Source organism: Poecilia latipinna, unplaced genomic scaffold (genome assembly GCF_001443285.1).
Source record: "Poecilia latipinna isolate Pla-1442-1.1 unplaced genomic scaffold, P_latipinna-1.0 Scaffold63, whole genome shotgun sequence".
NCBI lineage: Eukaryota > Metazoa > Chordata > Actinopteri > Cyprinodontiformes > Poeciliidae > Poecilia > Poecilia latipinna.
In genome coordinates, this window is record NW_015112679.1 from 1 (window position 1) to 16,580 (window position 16,580).

At 41.2% G+C, this 16,580-nt stretch overlaps 1 protein-coding gene across 2 annotated transcripts; it reads left to right on the forward strand.

Annotated features, from left to right (window-relative positions):
• The first annotated feature begins 296 nt into the window (after positions 1-296).
• LOC106963150 (laminin subunit alpha-3-like) lies at positions 297-14,793 on the forward strand. Of its 2 annotated transcripts, none has more exons than XM_015057903.1 (30): positions 297-452; positions 556-726; positions 1,317-1,513; positions 1,615-1,731; positions 1,819-1,988; positions 2,888-2,987; positions 3,075-3,174; positions 3,276-3,392; positions 3,474-3,635; positions 3,742-3,893; positions 5,411-5,620; positions 5,709-5,857; positions 5,940-6,102; positions 7,843-7,970; positions 8,069-8,219; positions 8,931-9,035; positions 9,123-9,256; positions 9,338-9,455; positions 9,929-10,060; positions 10,178-10,320; positions 10,404-10,511; positions 10,603-10,684; positions 11,769-11,881; positions 11,972-12,152; positions 12,853-13,005; positions 13,164-13,323; positions 13,410-13,540; positions 13,636-13,729; positions 13,810-13,911; positions 13,987-14,793. In XM_015057903.1, the coding sequence occupies exons 1-30, from the start codon at positions 332-334 to the stop codon at positions 14,130-14,132; spliced, it is 4,110 nt and encodes a 1,369-aa protein (XP_014913389.1). In that variant the 5' UTR covers positions 297-331; the 3' UTR covers positions 14,133-14,793. The 2 variants fall into 2 exon arrangements, with proteins under 2 accessions (XP_014913389.1, XP_014913397.1); XM_015057911.1 differs by having other exon boundaries at positions 1,819-1,973.
• Positions 14,794-16,580: the final 1,787 nt, after the last annotated feature.

The window sequence follows — 16,580 nt, forward strand, 5'->3', positions numbered from 1 at the left end:
GTTACTTTTCAGCAAAACATAGGAGTTGAAGTCAATAACTCCTTAACTCGGAAAAAGTACACATTTCCACTTAATACATTTTTTTTTCTAAATCTTCTTTGACAACAATATTTGATCCCCACTTTGTTTTGTATTTTTTAATTTGTCTGTAATTCTAATGTTAAATATAGTAGGTATTTCATCATGGTGTCATTAAAAACACTGTTGGCCTCTGGTTACTTGTTGCATATTTTACAGGTCATTTATCATAACCTTTGAACATTTTACATTAATGTGAGATTGGGGGCGGGGGATGGGCGGAAATCAATATTGTTCAAACTGTTTTTCTAAAATGTTGCAGATGCCTGACATAACCTTGGATCTCGAAAAGGCCTTAAAGAACGTCAACAGAACCGTAATCCAGGTGGAAGACTTTCTCTTCAAGGCTGTGGCTCTCATCCACGCAGCAAATGGTTAAAACTCCTTGTAGTGTTTGATTTAAAAAAAAGAAAAAAAAGAAAAGAGAAAAATCACGTTTAGTCAAGGCGAACATTGTCCAAATATTTACTTTGGCAGGTTTGGCAGAGCAGCAAGCTTCACCGAAGCATGACGTCTCAAGTTCTCTTTCTGACGGTCAGAAAAGTCAGATGATGGAGGAAGCTGAGCAAATCATGGCGGAAATTAAAGACAGACGATGTGCCATTCAGGGGGCCGGAGCGGACGGCGAGCAGGACGGGGCCCGCATGTGTGAGAGATCGTTATCTGCTTATTGGTTGCTTTTTAAGGCCGGGACAGGAAGACAGGAGCTCAGATTGTGTCTCTGCCGGTCTCTGCGCCGCGTCGGATTATCGATGTGAAGGCTGAATGCAAACAAGATTATACAATCTACCTGGTAGTCAGAAGTATTCCCAATGTGGAAGCAGAATCTGATGATCAAACTAAGGCTTGTACTGAGCAGTAATGCAAATGTGTGGTAAATAATCATTGGCAATAAATATTAAAGATTTTTCTGCATTCAGAGCTAAAGTTAGTTATTTACCAACTCTGAAACAACACATCCAGCCCATGAGATGAGACGACACATGGCATAACAAACAGTGTAGAATAATTCAGCCCACATTTGACTAGTGTGGCTCCTCTGCTTGTTGATCTCAAAACTCTTTTCCAGACAGACTTCACTTTGACTCTAAATATTATGGTGTTTTATTAAATGCAGGTTATTATAGTTGGACATTTTGCTAACTCTGCTTGTTTACAGCCACCTATTAAATGTTGCTACATTGTAAGTAAGTAACAGTAAGTTAATGTAATGTTTTGTTTTTTTTTCGTCTCGTCAGTGCTAGAGAACATCAGAGCCGACATTGGCGACCTCTCACAAACCGTCCAGGCTGCTCTGAAGCCGACTGCGGACGTACTGACGCCCTCAAACGTTTCTGTGATGGCAGTGGCAGAGCAGCTGCTGTCTGTTCAGGAGACAGTCGAGAAAGCACAGAGGCTTAACCTTGAAGGCGCCACCGGTCTAGAAAATCTGCAGGTAAGCAACATGTAGGGGTTAAATACCCCTGACACACAGTCTTATAGATTTACTGTCTGCAGAGTTGCAATTTTCTGCACCTTTTGTTCGTTATTTTACAGACCGCTCTGGCTGCGCTGTGGAGAGAACGAAGCTCGCTGCCGCCTGCGATGGAACGGATTTACGATACGATGAAGAAAACTAAAGACGCCCTTTTTATGACTCAGAAAATTAAAAACGTAAGCACACTCCCTTTCACAGGGCACAACTGAAAACACATATGTTCAGGTTTTTATTAAACTTAGCTCGCATTGCGTACACTGCAGGAAGAGGAGAGTCTTGCTGCTCAGGTAGACGGAGGCAAACTGGAGCTTTTAAGAAAACTAAACGCGACCTTGAAGTGTGCGACCCAGACGGACGCTGTGACCCGGGCTGAGGAGCACGCAGAGGAGCTGGGTGCTGCAGCAGCGGAGTTACGACAGTATGTGAGCAACATGTGGGTTTTGGAGACGCAAGTTAAATTTCAAGATACCTGAGAGTGTTTAACACAAAGTGGAGGAAAGTGACAAAGTGGAATAGTGGGAAACCGTTTCCCAAACGATTCAAACCTCAGTTTTCTGAGTAAGTTTTGTAAAATTCTACTTTCACTTTCCAGTAGGGATGCACGATATATCAGCAGAGATATTGGTATCGGCTGATATTAGTAATTTATTGATATCGGTCCCATAAATAAATTGGACCGATGTTAACAGTCAATATTTATCTCCATCTTGTTGCCATTTAAATATGCAGCTCTGGAAAAAAAGAGAAGAGGCCGCTTAAAATGATCGGTTTCTCTGATTTTACTCTTCACAGGTATATGTTTGAGTAAAATGAACATTGTTATTTTATTCTATGAACTACAGACAGCCTACGAAATTCAAAGCATAAATTTAGCTTTCATTTGCAGAAAGTGAGAAATGATCAGAATAACGAAAAAGATGCAGTGCTTTCAGTCCTCAAATAATGCAAAGAAAACAAGTTCAAATTAATTTAGAAACAACAATATTAATGTTTTCACTCGGGAAGAGTTCAGAAATCAACATTTGGTGGAATAACCATGAGGTTATATAATGGGTTTTGGTGAAGTTGTCTATTTTTTTCCAGAGCTGTATAATATGTACACAGTATTGCTACATATTAGTTATCAGCCATAAAAGCAATGTTAATAACGGATATCAATATCGGTTCATCCCTACTTCCCAGATGTGCGTTACTTTCAGTTTGGTTTATTACATGAAATCCCATTGAAATACATTGGATTTATGGTTTTGATGTGGTAAAATGTGTGGAAAGGGGGGCTATGGATACTTTTGGAATAAACTGAACAACATTATATCTTTAATATTCTTGCAGAGTGCATCAAAATGTGGCCAACAGCAGAGAGCTGCTCAGGATTTTTGGAGCTCACGACAGCGTCGCCCGGCTCTCGCAGGCGGCAAATCAGGCTCTAAGGGTAACTGAAGCACTATCAGAAACCCTTGATGAGTGTCTGAATGTTCATCATCAGCGGCATTAATGCCATCCTGAAATGATAAATTAGGACGTGAAGGAGGGAGGTCTGATCATCAGCGCTGAGGAGATGGAGGACGTTTCAGCTGATTTACACGCAGAAGCCAACGACACTCGGCGGCGCTTCAAAAGTCTCTGAGAAAAAAAAAAAAGCCTCATCCGCCACACGTGGAGTTTATCGTCTCTGTTTGAATGGGCAGAAACTCCAATCTCTTCCGTTTCTTCTGCACAGCGGTTTCACGTGCGCTGAACGCTCAGAGGGACGGCGTGAGAAAGCAGGAGAAAAAGGCAGAAACGTTGAAAGCGAGCGTCTTAAACGTTGGCGGCAGCATCAGACAGATTGAAAGAGGTCTGTGGAGCTCACAAAACGCACGAGTACATATATTTGATGGATTATATAAGATTACAGCATCTTTTTTTTTTCTTTCAGATGATACCAAAGACCTTGTAGAGTTTGTGAAAATAACGACCTCTGCTGTAAACGCTAAAGTCAGCAAAGTAAAGGAGCGCCTCGGTAACATTAGCCTCGAAATGAGACGAATCCCCTCGGCTAGCTTTAGTGGAAACTTCCTGACTGTTGCAAACCGAGCTGGTACGCGTTACAGGAAAACAATTTAGATGTTTGATTAACAGCTGGAATAAATGTCTTTGTAGTCAAACAATTTGATTTAGATGCTGTTATTTTGTGGGTGTGCTAGTGAAAAGGTTGAACAGAGCAATGCCTGTGTTGGAAGACAAGCTTGAACAAATGCAGGCTCTGGGTGCAAACACGTCTGCGTCCGCCAATGTAATGGAGAGCATAGAGAGAATCAAGGACATCATAGACGAGACGAGAAGCTTTGTTAACAGGGTAAGTGTTGTTTTCTCTTTCTTTTCGGAGGCCTTAAATTTAAGCTCCTGTGAGCACATTAGCTCCTGAAAAGAATAGATGTTTGTGATAGAAATGTTGCGACTTACTGAGAATCAGTAAATGTTCAAAAGCTTCTCTGAAGAATTTACGCTCTTATATTTTCATTTTAGATTTCATACAGAAGTGTTGTTCTGAAAGATAAAAAAAATACCCATTTATTTACTGGCTTATTAAAGCCTGAGTACAATTTGTTTTATTTTGTTGACCAATTTTTACTCTGATATTTTGATCTTCACATCATGAAATTCAACTACTCAAAGTCGGGGTGCACCCAGTTGGGAAAGTGATAATTAATTCACTATGTTTAAAAAGTGATGACAGCTGCAGTGATGGCCTTTATCAAAAATTAACAATGACAAATGTCAGTTTCTCCTTAAATCAAATACATAGTAGAAACTGTATTAGCAATCCTAGCACAAGGAATCAGAAAATTCAGCCACTGCCGATGGCCTCCAGGCCAGCAGGGGGCCCCAAAGCGCTGTGGTGATTAAACCGAGAGTGCAGATTGCAAAAGCACTTGCATGTTGTTATGTTGCACATTTGAAAGAGTTTGAAAGTAAACATTTAATGTACATAAGATAAAAAAAAAATTGATAAATATATGTCTTGAAATAAAACAAAGGGAAATCTCATGGTTTGCTAGGTATGCTAACAAACTTTAATTGGTTTTGTATCCTTTAACATTACAAACACCAGTCTAAACCAAGATGTTGGAGATGATCCAAGAGTTTTACAGAGGAAATCTTTTAAAAGGTTATAAAGAGGTAATGTTTTGTAATATTTTGTCTTAAATACAGTTTAGTCGGTTTCAGAGGCTGAACCGCCTTCTCAGTCGTTGCAGTTTGTGCAAATTCTGTTTTTTGAACTTTTTAAGCCTACACAGGACATGGAGGCTGGAGGCGGTGCATCCTTAACACTCTTCCTCTGTGAATGAAAACAAAAAAGTTAAAGCATTTCCAGTTAGAAACCAGCAGTGACCCTAAGCCTGTCTTATGTTTCTGATGTTTACTTCTGAATATTTCACACAAGATTACTGGTGATTGCCTCCTTACCTGCCACACCATCTACTGCTAATGTGATGACATTTTAAAGTTTCATGAAATTGCCTTTACAAAAACCCCCCCAATGTTTTTTTTTTTTTTTTTAACTTTTTTTAAACTGTAGTTTTAAGATAGTAGAAATTTTAATCTGGATCACCTAATCTGGATTTAGACTAGATGAGGGGGAGTAGATTAACCAGTGAGAAGATACCAACGTTAATTGACACACTATAGCTTAAAATATGTAAGTTTTGTTAACTGTTGCCAAAAAAAAGATCTCCTTCCCCCTCTCTCACAAAGCAGGGTTAGTTTCCCGACCCTGGTCCTGATTTTGATGATTATACTCGAGAATCGTAATTGCACAGCCCCGTGTGAAATGCTTTCACTCAAGACTTGGAACATTGGATCTTTTCACAGCTGTCTCTTGCCACCATCTTTAATGGAAAGAGCTACATTGAGCTCCACCCTCCGAGAAACCTGGAGGACATAAAAGCTTTTACAGCCGTTGATCTGCTGCTCAGTCTCCACCACGGAGATCCAATCGCAGCAAGGAGGCGAAGGCGGCTGCGGCAGCACAAACACAGAGATGAAAGCAGCCACTTTGTTCTCTATCTGGGTAACAGAGATGTGAGTCCTCACTCTTCCAGCACAAAAAATACCTCCAACAAATAAGTTCTGTACATGTGCATTTATTTATGCTTCTGTTTATGTCCAGACCTTTGGAGACTACTTTGCGATGGTCATCAGAAACACAAAGCTGATTTGTCTTTATAAGTTGGGCGGAGTTGTTCATGAGGTGGAAACCAGTCAAATATCAACGGGCAACACGAGCTCCTCTTATTTTGACAGGATCGTCTTCCAAAGGTAAACGCACAAGACAGAAGCTTCTTGCACACGAATGTGGATCGATTGGTGGTGAAACCGCCATGCTGGTTTTGTTTTCCAGAGTTTACCAAGATGCTACAGTTAGCATCACAAAAAACTTCACATCACAGAAACCCGTCAGCCTCCCTCCCAAGCAGAACCTACCCAACACGACGAGTGGCGTGATGATCCTTGACTCGCAGCGTGCCGTTTTCTACGTGGGAGGCTATCCAGAGGAGTTCCACGTAAGAAGTTTATTTTTTATTTTTTTTATTTTATTTTTGTGTTCTGTTTTTCAATATTTTTAGTTTTCACAACAGTATTCACAAGAAACGACTTCCTGTGAGACAAAACGTGCCCTTCATGCTTACTGACTTGCGTTAAGATGTGGAGTATAACATTTTTAGTCTCTTTAAATGATCATAAGATATCAGATCTAATGCTGATCGGTGTCTACATGTTAGTAACGAAACTAAAATGAAGCAAACCCATAGAGGGGGAAGTGAAAACATGTTTGCATCTGACGCTACGGCCCAAATGAAAATCCAAGCCAACAATGTCATGTTGAAGATTTATGTGCCCCATAAACAATCAGGAAAAAAAACAGACTATTACACAATATTTACAGGAATTTACAAAAGCTGCTTGAAAATAAGAGTCAGTTAACATGAGTCCGAAGCTTCTTACAGGATGTGCACTAAGTAGCTCGTTCTGTGTGAATTTAAGGTCTCCTGGGGCCTCCAGGCCAGCAGGGGGCCCCAATCAGTCGCTAAATTTGTGACTGATTCCGACCGCCCCTGATGTGTGCATTTTAATGTGAGCACAGTGTTATTTCACAGGATAATCACAGATTCACTTTCGGAATTTTTCTTAAAGTAACTTAACTAAGGATTTTTTTCTAATTACAGAAAATGAATTTAACCTTTATTGATTCCTCGTTTTGTCTCATGAGAGCGTCGAGCGAAGCCGCAGGTGGCTTACACAAAATGCTCCAACAACAGTTTGGACTTTTAGAAACACAAATTCAGCTTTGAGAATCTAATCAGTGTTTTGAGAAAAAATAAATAAAAAATTTTTTTTTCCCCCTCAAGAGAGGATTTTTTTTCATTGTTTTTGCAAAGTGAAGAGGAGTCAATGCCCTCTGGGAACAGAAAAGGTCAAATGTTAAAGATTATTTACAGTAAAGAACCAAAGAATAAATATTTTTTTATTGCAATAGCGCAATGCCACTGTAAACCTTTAATTTAATTGTATTTATAAGGAGTGGAGAAAAAGCATCAAACATGCACCTGAATAACTCTCTTAGCGTGTTCTTCATTTTAAGTCGACCTGGGGTTCAAACCTTTGACTTCACGTTTCACGACACGGACGCGTGACTTTCTCTTTGCCCCGACACAGAATAGGAAAGACGGAAAAACATGTTTTTCCAGAAATATTGTGCGTTCTGAACTTCAAATTTGGAAAAGTTACTCGACTTTACCAGATCTAAAGTCTGAGGAACGATTAAAACGTTTAAAGCAACTTGATCTCTGACTTGGGTGTGGATTCATGTTTATCCTGGGAAGGAAAAGCCTACATTTACATCAAGGAAAAGAAAATCTAACGCATTTGAATAGATACAGAGCTCTTTCTCCTAAACTGTGCTTACTAAGATTACTAGAGATTAACTCTCTGCATTATGTTGTCCATTATTGCCTCTCTTCTACCATCGCTGTTTTCCTTCTCCCCGGCTGGGGTTCCACATTTATCTGACGCACTATGACGGTCATTGCTTTGGGCTGAAATGGAACAATTAGGGGCTGACAGTTGTTTTCTCGTGGCAGGAATGAGCACAGTGCAGCTTCAGATGCCTCGGGCTAAAAGGTTAATGGAAAGAAATTCCTGTGAGCACAGCGATTTTGAGTCAGAGAGGCATCATCTGAAGCTTGTTTATGGTGTTTCAAGGTATTTTTCTGCCTCTTTTCTAAATTCTCCCTCTTCCTCAGCCTCCAGAGGAGCTGCGGTATCTTAAGTACAGAGGAGCGATGAAACTTTCCTACATCAACGACGTTCCTGTCAACCTCTTCAACTACAAGCGTGCTGTCAATATGCAGACAAAGCAGCGCACCGCTAAGTAAGACTGGTTTATAAATAGCCGTGGCTGTCTGAAGAAAAGGAGAATAAAAACAAAAGACAATGATTAAGATACTTGTTTTGTTTTTATCTGTTCAGAATCTCTCAGACAGAGTTGTGTGATTATTATGACGGGACAGGTTACCGCATGGCCTTCTTAAAGGAGCCGCAGAAGGAGAAACGGCGGCTGTTCAGATTCAACACGAGCAGCCGAGAGACAAACGCCCTTTTGTTCTACATCGGAAATGAAGTATGTGTCCGTTACTAAAATGAACTGAAGACAAATCGGTCTAACCGATTGGTTAGAGCTGTATAGTACCTTGCAAAAGTTTTCATACTAATTTTGCACAGATTGTCATATTTATACGACTCTCTCTGAATTGAGTTTGCGTGCCCACCTAATGACTGCAAGGGGTCTGCAGCTTCCACCCACAGTCTAAAAATACTCATGGATTGTGTGAATGGATGAAAGGATTCTTGATTATGTTGTTAAAATTTGAAAAATACAGCATAGTTGTTTGTCTGGTGTGTATCTGTATTGCCTTGTGATGGACTGGTGACAGTTTTGCCCAATGACTGCTGGAGATTATGGATGGATGGAAAATTTTGGGGTGGCATTGCTACAGAAATAGCTACATATATACACATATATGTTTTTGGGGGGTTTACATTTATGTCTTGATTGAAGATGACTCTATATGGCTTTGTATGGATATTCTCTGGGTGGCCAATGGAGTGGCCAGCGTTTGGTGGGCCCAAGGCCCCTCTGGCCCTTCCTTTGGGGTCGCCACTGGAGGGATGGATAGATGTTAATGTGTCACATTGTGTTGGTCTGTTACATGAAATCCTTATAAAATACATTAAAGTTTGTGGTTTAAAGATGAAAAATGTGGAAAAAGTCCAAGGGAAATGAATACATCTGCAAATTACACGACATGTTGTTTTTATTTTTTATTTCCAGGAGTCCTTTTTCTGTGTCCGTGTAGAAAGAGGCTTCCTGGTGCTCGAAGGTCAACAAGGTGGCCGACAGCTCAGAAACCAGAGTTCAGCTCAAGTTTCTCTGTTTGTAAGATTTTCTCAGATTTGGATTGTTGATTGGAAACGCAACAACATCGCACGCCTTGCCTCATTTTGTATTCCTCCTCGGTCTTAGGAGAAGAAGTTTGCGGTTATGATTGCTGACAGATTTGTCGTGCGCTACGGATCAGAGCAGATCCACACGGATCATATCCAGACTAACTACACACGGTGGTACATGGGAGGCCTGCCAGCCTGGCTCAGACGGAGGTAAGACGGCAGATATCCGCCGCATTCACAGCATCGCCTCGTTAGGCTGGCTTCCTCAGCTGATTTTGCTGCTCTTATCAGACACAACATCACGGCAGCCCCGCTGAGAGGATGTGTGGATCACGTGACGGCTGACGCAGAAATCGTCGAGTACGACAAGACAGTCGGTGTCCGTGGTGGATGCCCGGTTTCCTTGCTGGTAAACCAAACGTGCTTCACCACCAGTCGGTGTGGTCGACAGCATTTCATTGTGTAGTAATACCAAGAATATACGCAGACTTGCTAAAATCAATTATTAAGATTCGCACTTGTTTTGGTAAGAAGCCCAAGTCAAACCAGAATAGTTTTCAAGAACATTATTTGCATTTGTTGTTCTGTGAAGGCTTTGCCGAGCAGTTACCTAAAGAAATAAGCAATAAATAGTTTATTGCCATTTTTATTGTTATCACAACAGCCCCACAAATACTGTGATCAGTTCAACATAAACAACTAAATCTGGTTTTGATTTAACAGATCCATCAACAACACTGCCATTCATCCTAGCCTCAATTTTTAAAGCGTAAAATGTTTTATTTTTTTTATTCCCTTTTCCACATCACCTAATTTATTTGCGTGCAGACGGGGAACGTCTCGCCCCGGACTCTAACACCTGCGTGTGTCTGGCTTGTGTAGGGCGTTCGTGTGGCCGCCGTGTATTCGGCTCTTCCTGCTGATTCCTTGTCTGTCTGCAGCAGACAGTCCAGAGTGTCTCTGGGCTTCAGCAGCACATCCAGACACGCTGTTCTGCTTAATTGTGGCTCACAGGTAACACCGACCCCCCCCCACTCTCCACCTCCGCCCCGCTGCCGGTGCTTTTCAGCTTTTCAACCACGATAAAAAAAGGATAAAAAAATCAGAATGTTTGTAATATTCTCTCTGCAGAGCTTCACCTCCGGTCATGACCTCCAGCTCTCCCTCACTGATGGCTTTATAATATTCAGGAGGTATAATTATACCTTATCATCTGGCAAAAGGTACAATGATGGAGCCTGGCATTACCTTTCTGCAGAGGGGAGGCCAACAGGGTAGGCTATGTCATCCTCTTATTATCTTAGTCTTAATGCAAATGAAATGTTACTTTTACACTCTACTATTTTTTTTTTCTTAGGCTGGTTCTCAGCATTGATAATGTGAATGTGATTCAGAAACAAGAACCTCGCATTACACGGCCAGAAGAGAAATTTAAAGGCTGCATTGCTAACCTTTATGCAAGAAGGTTGGAAAATGTCATAAATAAAGTTACTTATTCAACATGCATTATGCAAAAGACTTATAATGGTATTTAAATGTTGTGTAATATTTTGCAGGAATGACTCTAAATTTATCCCCGCTGATCTCAGTTCACTGTCGCACACAGCAGACGTTTTCCCTGGTTGGTGCAGCTTAAAGGTGTGGTTTGGTTGCAGAAATCTTAAGAAATAAACAGTTTTTTTTATTTTTTTATCATGATCGTTCCTCCACACTCATTGTTTCAACTCCAGGAAATAAAATCTAGAGATTTAAAAAATAATAATCTGCCCCAGACATCGACTTGTTGAACGGTGTGCACACATGCATGATGGACAGCACTAAGACCCTCCTCCTGCCTCTGATTGGTTGTTTCTAGTTTTAGCGCATGGGAGCATTTGGAGAAGGAAAAGGAGCTTGATTTGTTTTTCACAAATTATCACAAGATAGGCCGTTTCAATAAATATGTAAAAAAAAAAATGTAATTAAACTTACATAATGCAGCTTTAATAGAGTGGTATTATGTATTTTCCAGGCACATAATGTCATTTTATAGCACAATCAAGTATGTTACCTTAATTTGCTATAAAGTTGCTTAACATATCAAGCTTGACTTAAAATAAATTTGACTTTGCAATGTGACACCTTGAAATTGGGGTTCTGTCTCTTTAATAAGCTCTTTCCAAGACTCCGGCTTCAGCATGTAATTTTATTACTACTTCATGGTTTAGTTTATTGGTTTAAGAGAGTTGGATTGAGAAGTAGTTTGTAAAATGAGCTCAGTAGATGTTCCACCAGGTGTTTGCTAATTGCTGCTGTCGCTAGTCTGGAGGAGCTGAGTGGTTGAGTTGTGGGGGAGGGTTGCTACATAGTGAGGAAGCTCAGCTCCAAGGCGGAGCTTTGTGGAAATAGGCGGAGCTTTGTGGAAATAGGCGGAGCTTTGTGGGAGCAAGCGTTTAGGCGCCCCTGAATGGTTGCCACGGGAGACTCAAGAATTTCTCAAACATCAATGAGCAAATCACGGCAACACTGTAGTTATGTTTTCAATAACATTATAGTGATACAGATGGGTGATTTTATCTCCTTTACATAAATGACACAGGTCTGAGTAGATCATGTGACACATTCCAGTCACATGATCAGATTTTAGAGCTTATTGAAATACACATCAACTTATTTTCTCTGCATCTCTTGATACTTTAATTTTAGCCATTTTATTACATCTTCTGCTTGTTTTCTGTGTTAGTTTCAGAGTTTGGCTGGCGCCCACTGCAGTCGTCAACAGCCTCAGTATGAACACCAGTTCTCTGAAGCTAGCTGGCTCAGCTACACATTACCTGAAGAAGAACTTAATTACAGGTAAAATACAAACGCATCGCTTTGTATGTATTCATCCGTCTACACAGACACAAAGGGATCCCACTAATGCATCGTCTTTGTGCATCTCAGGCCTCACTTCTCTCTTCACATAAAGACTAATTCATCCAAAGGGCTGATCCTTCATGTAGCAGGAAGAGGGGTCGTCCCCCGCCTGGCTCTCTACATGGCTAACGGAAAGATCAGGATGTCGCTCGGACAAGACAGAGTCATCCAACACAAGAAGAAGAGCAACGACGGCGGCTGGCACATGGTAACGAGAAGAGGCTAAAGGCTGATTGTGCAAAAAAGATGGAACGTGCACTGGCACGACTATTTAATTGCATTGTAATCGATGCGACTTCAAGATGACAGAGGGAGACGAGATGACAAATTTAATGTAAAAGTCAGCAATAGAACCTTTAAAAAAAAAAAACTCTTCGCCTCCCTGAAAAAGCAAAGGATTTCTTCAAAGGATTTTAGGAACAGAAGGGGGATAAGGAAAGTTAGAAAGCTATTCTTTAGGCTTTGAGGCTGCAGACATTATCTATAAACTGAAAGAACAGTGGTGGGCCTTCTCAGGAGTTGGCCCCCTACTATTAAATTACTCCTAAGGTGAAGCAACAAGGAAAACACTCAAAACACACAGAGCAATTCCTAAAGTACCACCAGACAACGTTTCAAACTCGACCTAGATGATCCCCTGGACCTCTGGGGAGAGCAGACAAGACAAAAGTTTAATGTTACATCTGCTGCAAAACTACTATAGTCTTTAAAAGAAAAAAAAAAAAACATACTAAAACATGATGGTAGTGATTCCCCTTTTCACCTGAAAATTCTGATGGTATTGTCTTTGTGTGCTTCCATGTCTGAGTTGTACACCAAAATGAAGTTTGTATTTTATTTTGTTTTGGACTGTCCTAGTCAAAGTCCGTACAAATATGACCTTATTTGGACCGTTGGTGTGCGCACAGGTTGAGTTCAGTGTGGAGAACAGCACTTTTCACCTGCTGGTCGACGGAGTCCGCGTCCCCGACGGCCAGCTGCCCGGCAACGAGGGATCGTCTCTACAGCTGCGCAGCCCTGTGTACCTGGGAGGGCATCCGCAAAGGAAGACAGCTAAAGTTGTTCGTATCAAACTTGAGCAAAGCCACCGTTCTCTATTGATTTGTATTTTCCTACTGACCACTGCAACAAAACTACAGGAAAACATGTTTATATGAGGTCAAAAGTTTCCGAGACCGTACAAAAAGATGACCTCTGTCTTTTCTCTTTGACTCCTCAGGGACACGACATTCCTGCAGACGGCGTCATCGGCTGTCTACGGGATTTCAGGATGAATAACGTCGCTGCTCCCGCACCTGATTCCAGCCGTGACAGCCTCCCCTGCTCGGGCGGCCTCACAGAAACGGGGACCTTCTTTGGCGGAGGTCACGTCCTCCTGGGTTTGTCCTTGTGTTTCGCTGGTCCCGTTGTGCTGCTTTGCTTCCATAGCAACTTATTCTCGCACATCTTTTATTTTTCTCTCTAGAGAACTTCTTCACTGATGGCTCTCGGTTTGTGCTGTCCTTTGAGATGCGCCCTCAGCACCTTACGGGTCTCCTCTTCCATTTTCGAAGCGACGGCACAAGCAGCCTTCACGTGTACTTAATGGAAAACGGGGTAATAATTGCTCGCGCTCGTGTCTAATTTGCATATGTAATTGCTCATAAAAAAAACAAAAAAAAACAGTGTTACAAAATGTAATGTCGAACCAGGTGGGTGTCGGGCTGAATGACGCTACAGGTTCCATCAGTGTGACGGTGCCGCCTCGTGAAAGTCTCTGTGACGGAAAGTTTCACGCAGTTACAGGTGGGCCTGCCGTCGTGTTGGATTAAAATCTACACACAGACTGGCCAGATTTTGTCCATTTCTCCGTCGTTTTCTCTCAGTGTCCAGACAGCGGTCTGTCATCGAGCTAGCGGTGGACTCCGAGTCCAAACAGGAAACTCTCTCTTCCACGTCCGACACGTACTCGACGCTCTACATTGGCGGTGCGTCGCTCAAAAACAAAATTAGCTTTAGCTGACTTACCTTTACCGAGGGTATTTTTTCTTCTCTTGTGCCAGGCACAGCGCATCAACACGGAGTCCCGGTGCCGTCCCCGTTTGTGGGCTGCTTGCGACACCTGGAAATCAACGGGAAGCCTCTTGGTTTGGAGACTGAATCTGAGGTGTTTGGGGTTGTGAGCCTGAACAGATGCCCAGCAGGCTGATGGCGTCTGCACACACACAGCCGTCTGAAAGTCAGCAGAACCAAGTCTCTACGAGTCTTACCAGCTATGAGTGGGTGATGTGGACTTAAAGTGTTACCACGACATTTTGTGGTACTATTGTGATTACAGTGACTGCATGACACAGAAAGCATAACCCCACCAACACAAATCCAGCTTTTGAAAAACATTAGTTGTCAATATGCTTCTTCAGGACACCAGTCACAGAAAGAAGTGTGATTTGTATCACTAAGCTGCACGCAATAACTGCATTCAGTCATATTTTCAAATTTATTGGTATTAATTGATACCCTCACCGTATCAATAAATCGATAAATACGTTTTTTTTTTTTTTTCTCCAACAAACAGTGGAGAAAATAGCAAAAGTAACAATCTGGACAATACAGGCGGTTTTAGGGGTCATCATAACAACAATAAATCAAAATTCTTGTGATAAATTTATCACGATAATCAATAAACCCCTATTACCAGCATTGCGTCCTGCCAGTGAGTGCCCTTCGTACAAGAAACCATAAAATTGACCAACATTTATATTTCAAGGGTCAGCGTCTATATTCACCTATTTACACTTTACTATTTTACTTAATTGTGAAGATGATCCACAGCTACTGATGATTATATAAAAACTGTTCGTTTTCTACCACGTTTTGGACATGTTCATTTTTAAACAAAAGGAGAAACCTCGTGTTCTCGCACCAAGAAAAATTAAAAAACGCGTACAGTAAAGAGCTAAAGTCCTGTTCTGCACTAGACGAACTGGTAAATTGAGAGCCTTGTTTTTTTTTTTTCTTTTGGCTCGGCTCCCCTGCAGACGATGCTCCAGCCCTCCCACCCGTCCGTCCGCCACTCGCAAACAAAACTATTACACACTTAAGCTCCTCAAGCTTTATGCAGAGACCGACTTTAACAGAACACTTATGCAAAACGAGCAATGAAGAGTCAAAACTGCACCGACAGAAACTTAAAAGGCTGCACAAGCCACCCAAGCGCAGCCTATTAGCAAAACGAATTGAGCGTTTATTAAATTCAGTCCCCTGTTAATGTATTCAACACTAATTTTCAAGCTTTAATACGGCATGGTGAGTGGGGTAAAAGTGTCTCTTGCCTTCTGTTGGTAAAACTTAAACAATTTATTTTTTTTTTTTTTTTTTTTTAGCTCTAACCAGACGAGTGGTTCTGTTTTGCGTCATGAATGCATGACATCTCCAAGCAGAGCTCTGGTTTGCAGCCAGCTGACAGAAACCCATCAGCTGGTCTTGTTTCAGCCTGCTGCTCTACATTTGGCCATCAGATGGAGTGCTTCGCTTTACATACCGTGGCCAGTTCGTCTCCATCTGATCTCAACACGAGAGCAGGAGGCTCATCACGAATTTTGGGTCCATAATGACAATAACACCAGATTTAGCCTTAAAGGCTCATCTGGAGTCCCAGCTGCCTGCTGTCGAGCTGCCATCAAGAATGCAAGACGATAAAAGACGGATGAAATTTAGGATTTGTGTGTCCTTATTAGTGAAAATAGATTCATTTACATGAGTGGCAAAATGCAATGGATAGCTGATAGATTAAATAAATAGTAAATAGCTGTAACTTTAAAATCAGTCTCTATATGACATAGCTCAATCTAGGCCTGTCGCAATAAGCAATAGATAAATTAATCGCATGATAAATTAAAAGAAACTCAATCATTTTCATTGGCTTGATTTATCGTTTTTCTCTTTTCTTTTTCTTTTTATCAAAAACTGAATGATGAAAGTCATCAGTCTGGTGCTTTGGTCTCAACTATCCCTTTAAAGATCATTAAAATTAAAGATAATTTTGTTTACAGAGACTTCATAATTCATTTTATGTGTTGTTTTTGTTGTTTTCTTCCAGTTCCAGTATTTAAATGTTCATTAGAATTTAAAGGTTATTGATCCTTGAGAACGTGTTCTTGATTATTGTGCCATTTTTGCTATTGCATAACTCGACTGCGAGTATGATGGAGAAGTTTCTGGACTGAAGCGAGAAGTGGAAACGTGTCAGCAGGAGGTCAGACGTGGGAAAGACGCTAATTTAGCAAGCACAAACGGGAATCTGCAGCTCGTCGAGAAGATGACAAGGAAGATCTCTTCCAAAAAAATGTCGAAAGAGATCACAGTTTTGCAAAAGAGGGAGAAGCAGATGCAAAACGAAATGGACAAGGGTTCAGGTTTAAAGTTTAAACACTGTCCAGACCTCCAGAGGAACGATACTGAGAAATGTTTAAATGTTTCTCGATATCGTTTCTCATACGATACTGAGATTTATTTTTCTCAATGGTCAAGGGCTTATCAAGGGATTGGTTGTACTGGTTGTAAAAAAAAAAAAAAAAAAAAAAAAAAAAAAAAAAACCCCCCCCATAGTTAAAAAAATCTGGATTCTCCCCCCCTTTTCCCATGCCCCCGTTTTTGG

What these genes read in the sequence shown, in the direction of transcription:
- LOC106963150 (XM_015057903.1), top strand. Translation starts at nt 332, where the DNA reads ATGTTGCAGATGCCTGACATAACCTTGGATCTCGAAAAGGCCTTAAAG. An exon ending in TGCTTAATTGTGGCTCACAG is followed by an intron (nt 10,061 to 10,177) that starts GTAACACCGACC and finishes TTCTCTCTGCAG; the next exon opens with AGCTTCACCTCCGGTCATGA. An exon ending in CTGGTTGGTGCAGCTTAAAG is followed by an intron (nt 10,685 to 11,768) that starts GTGTGGTTTGGT and finishes TTTCTGTGTTAG; the next exon opens with TTTCAGAGTTTGGCTGGCGC.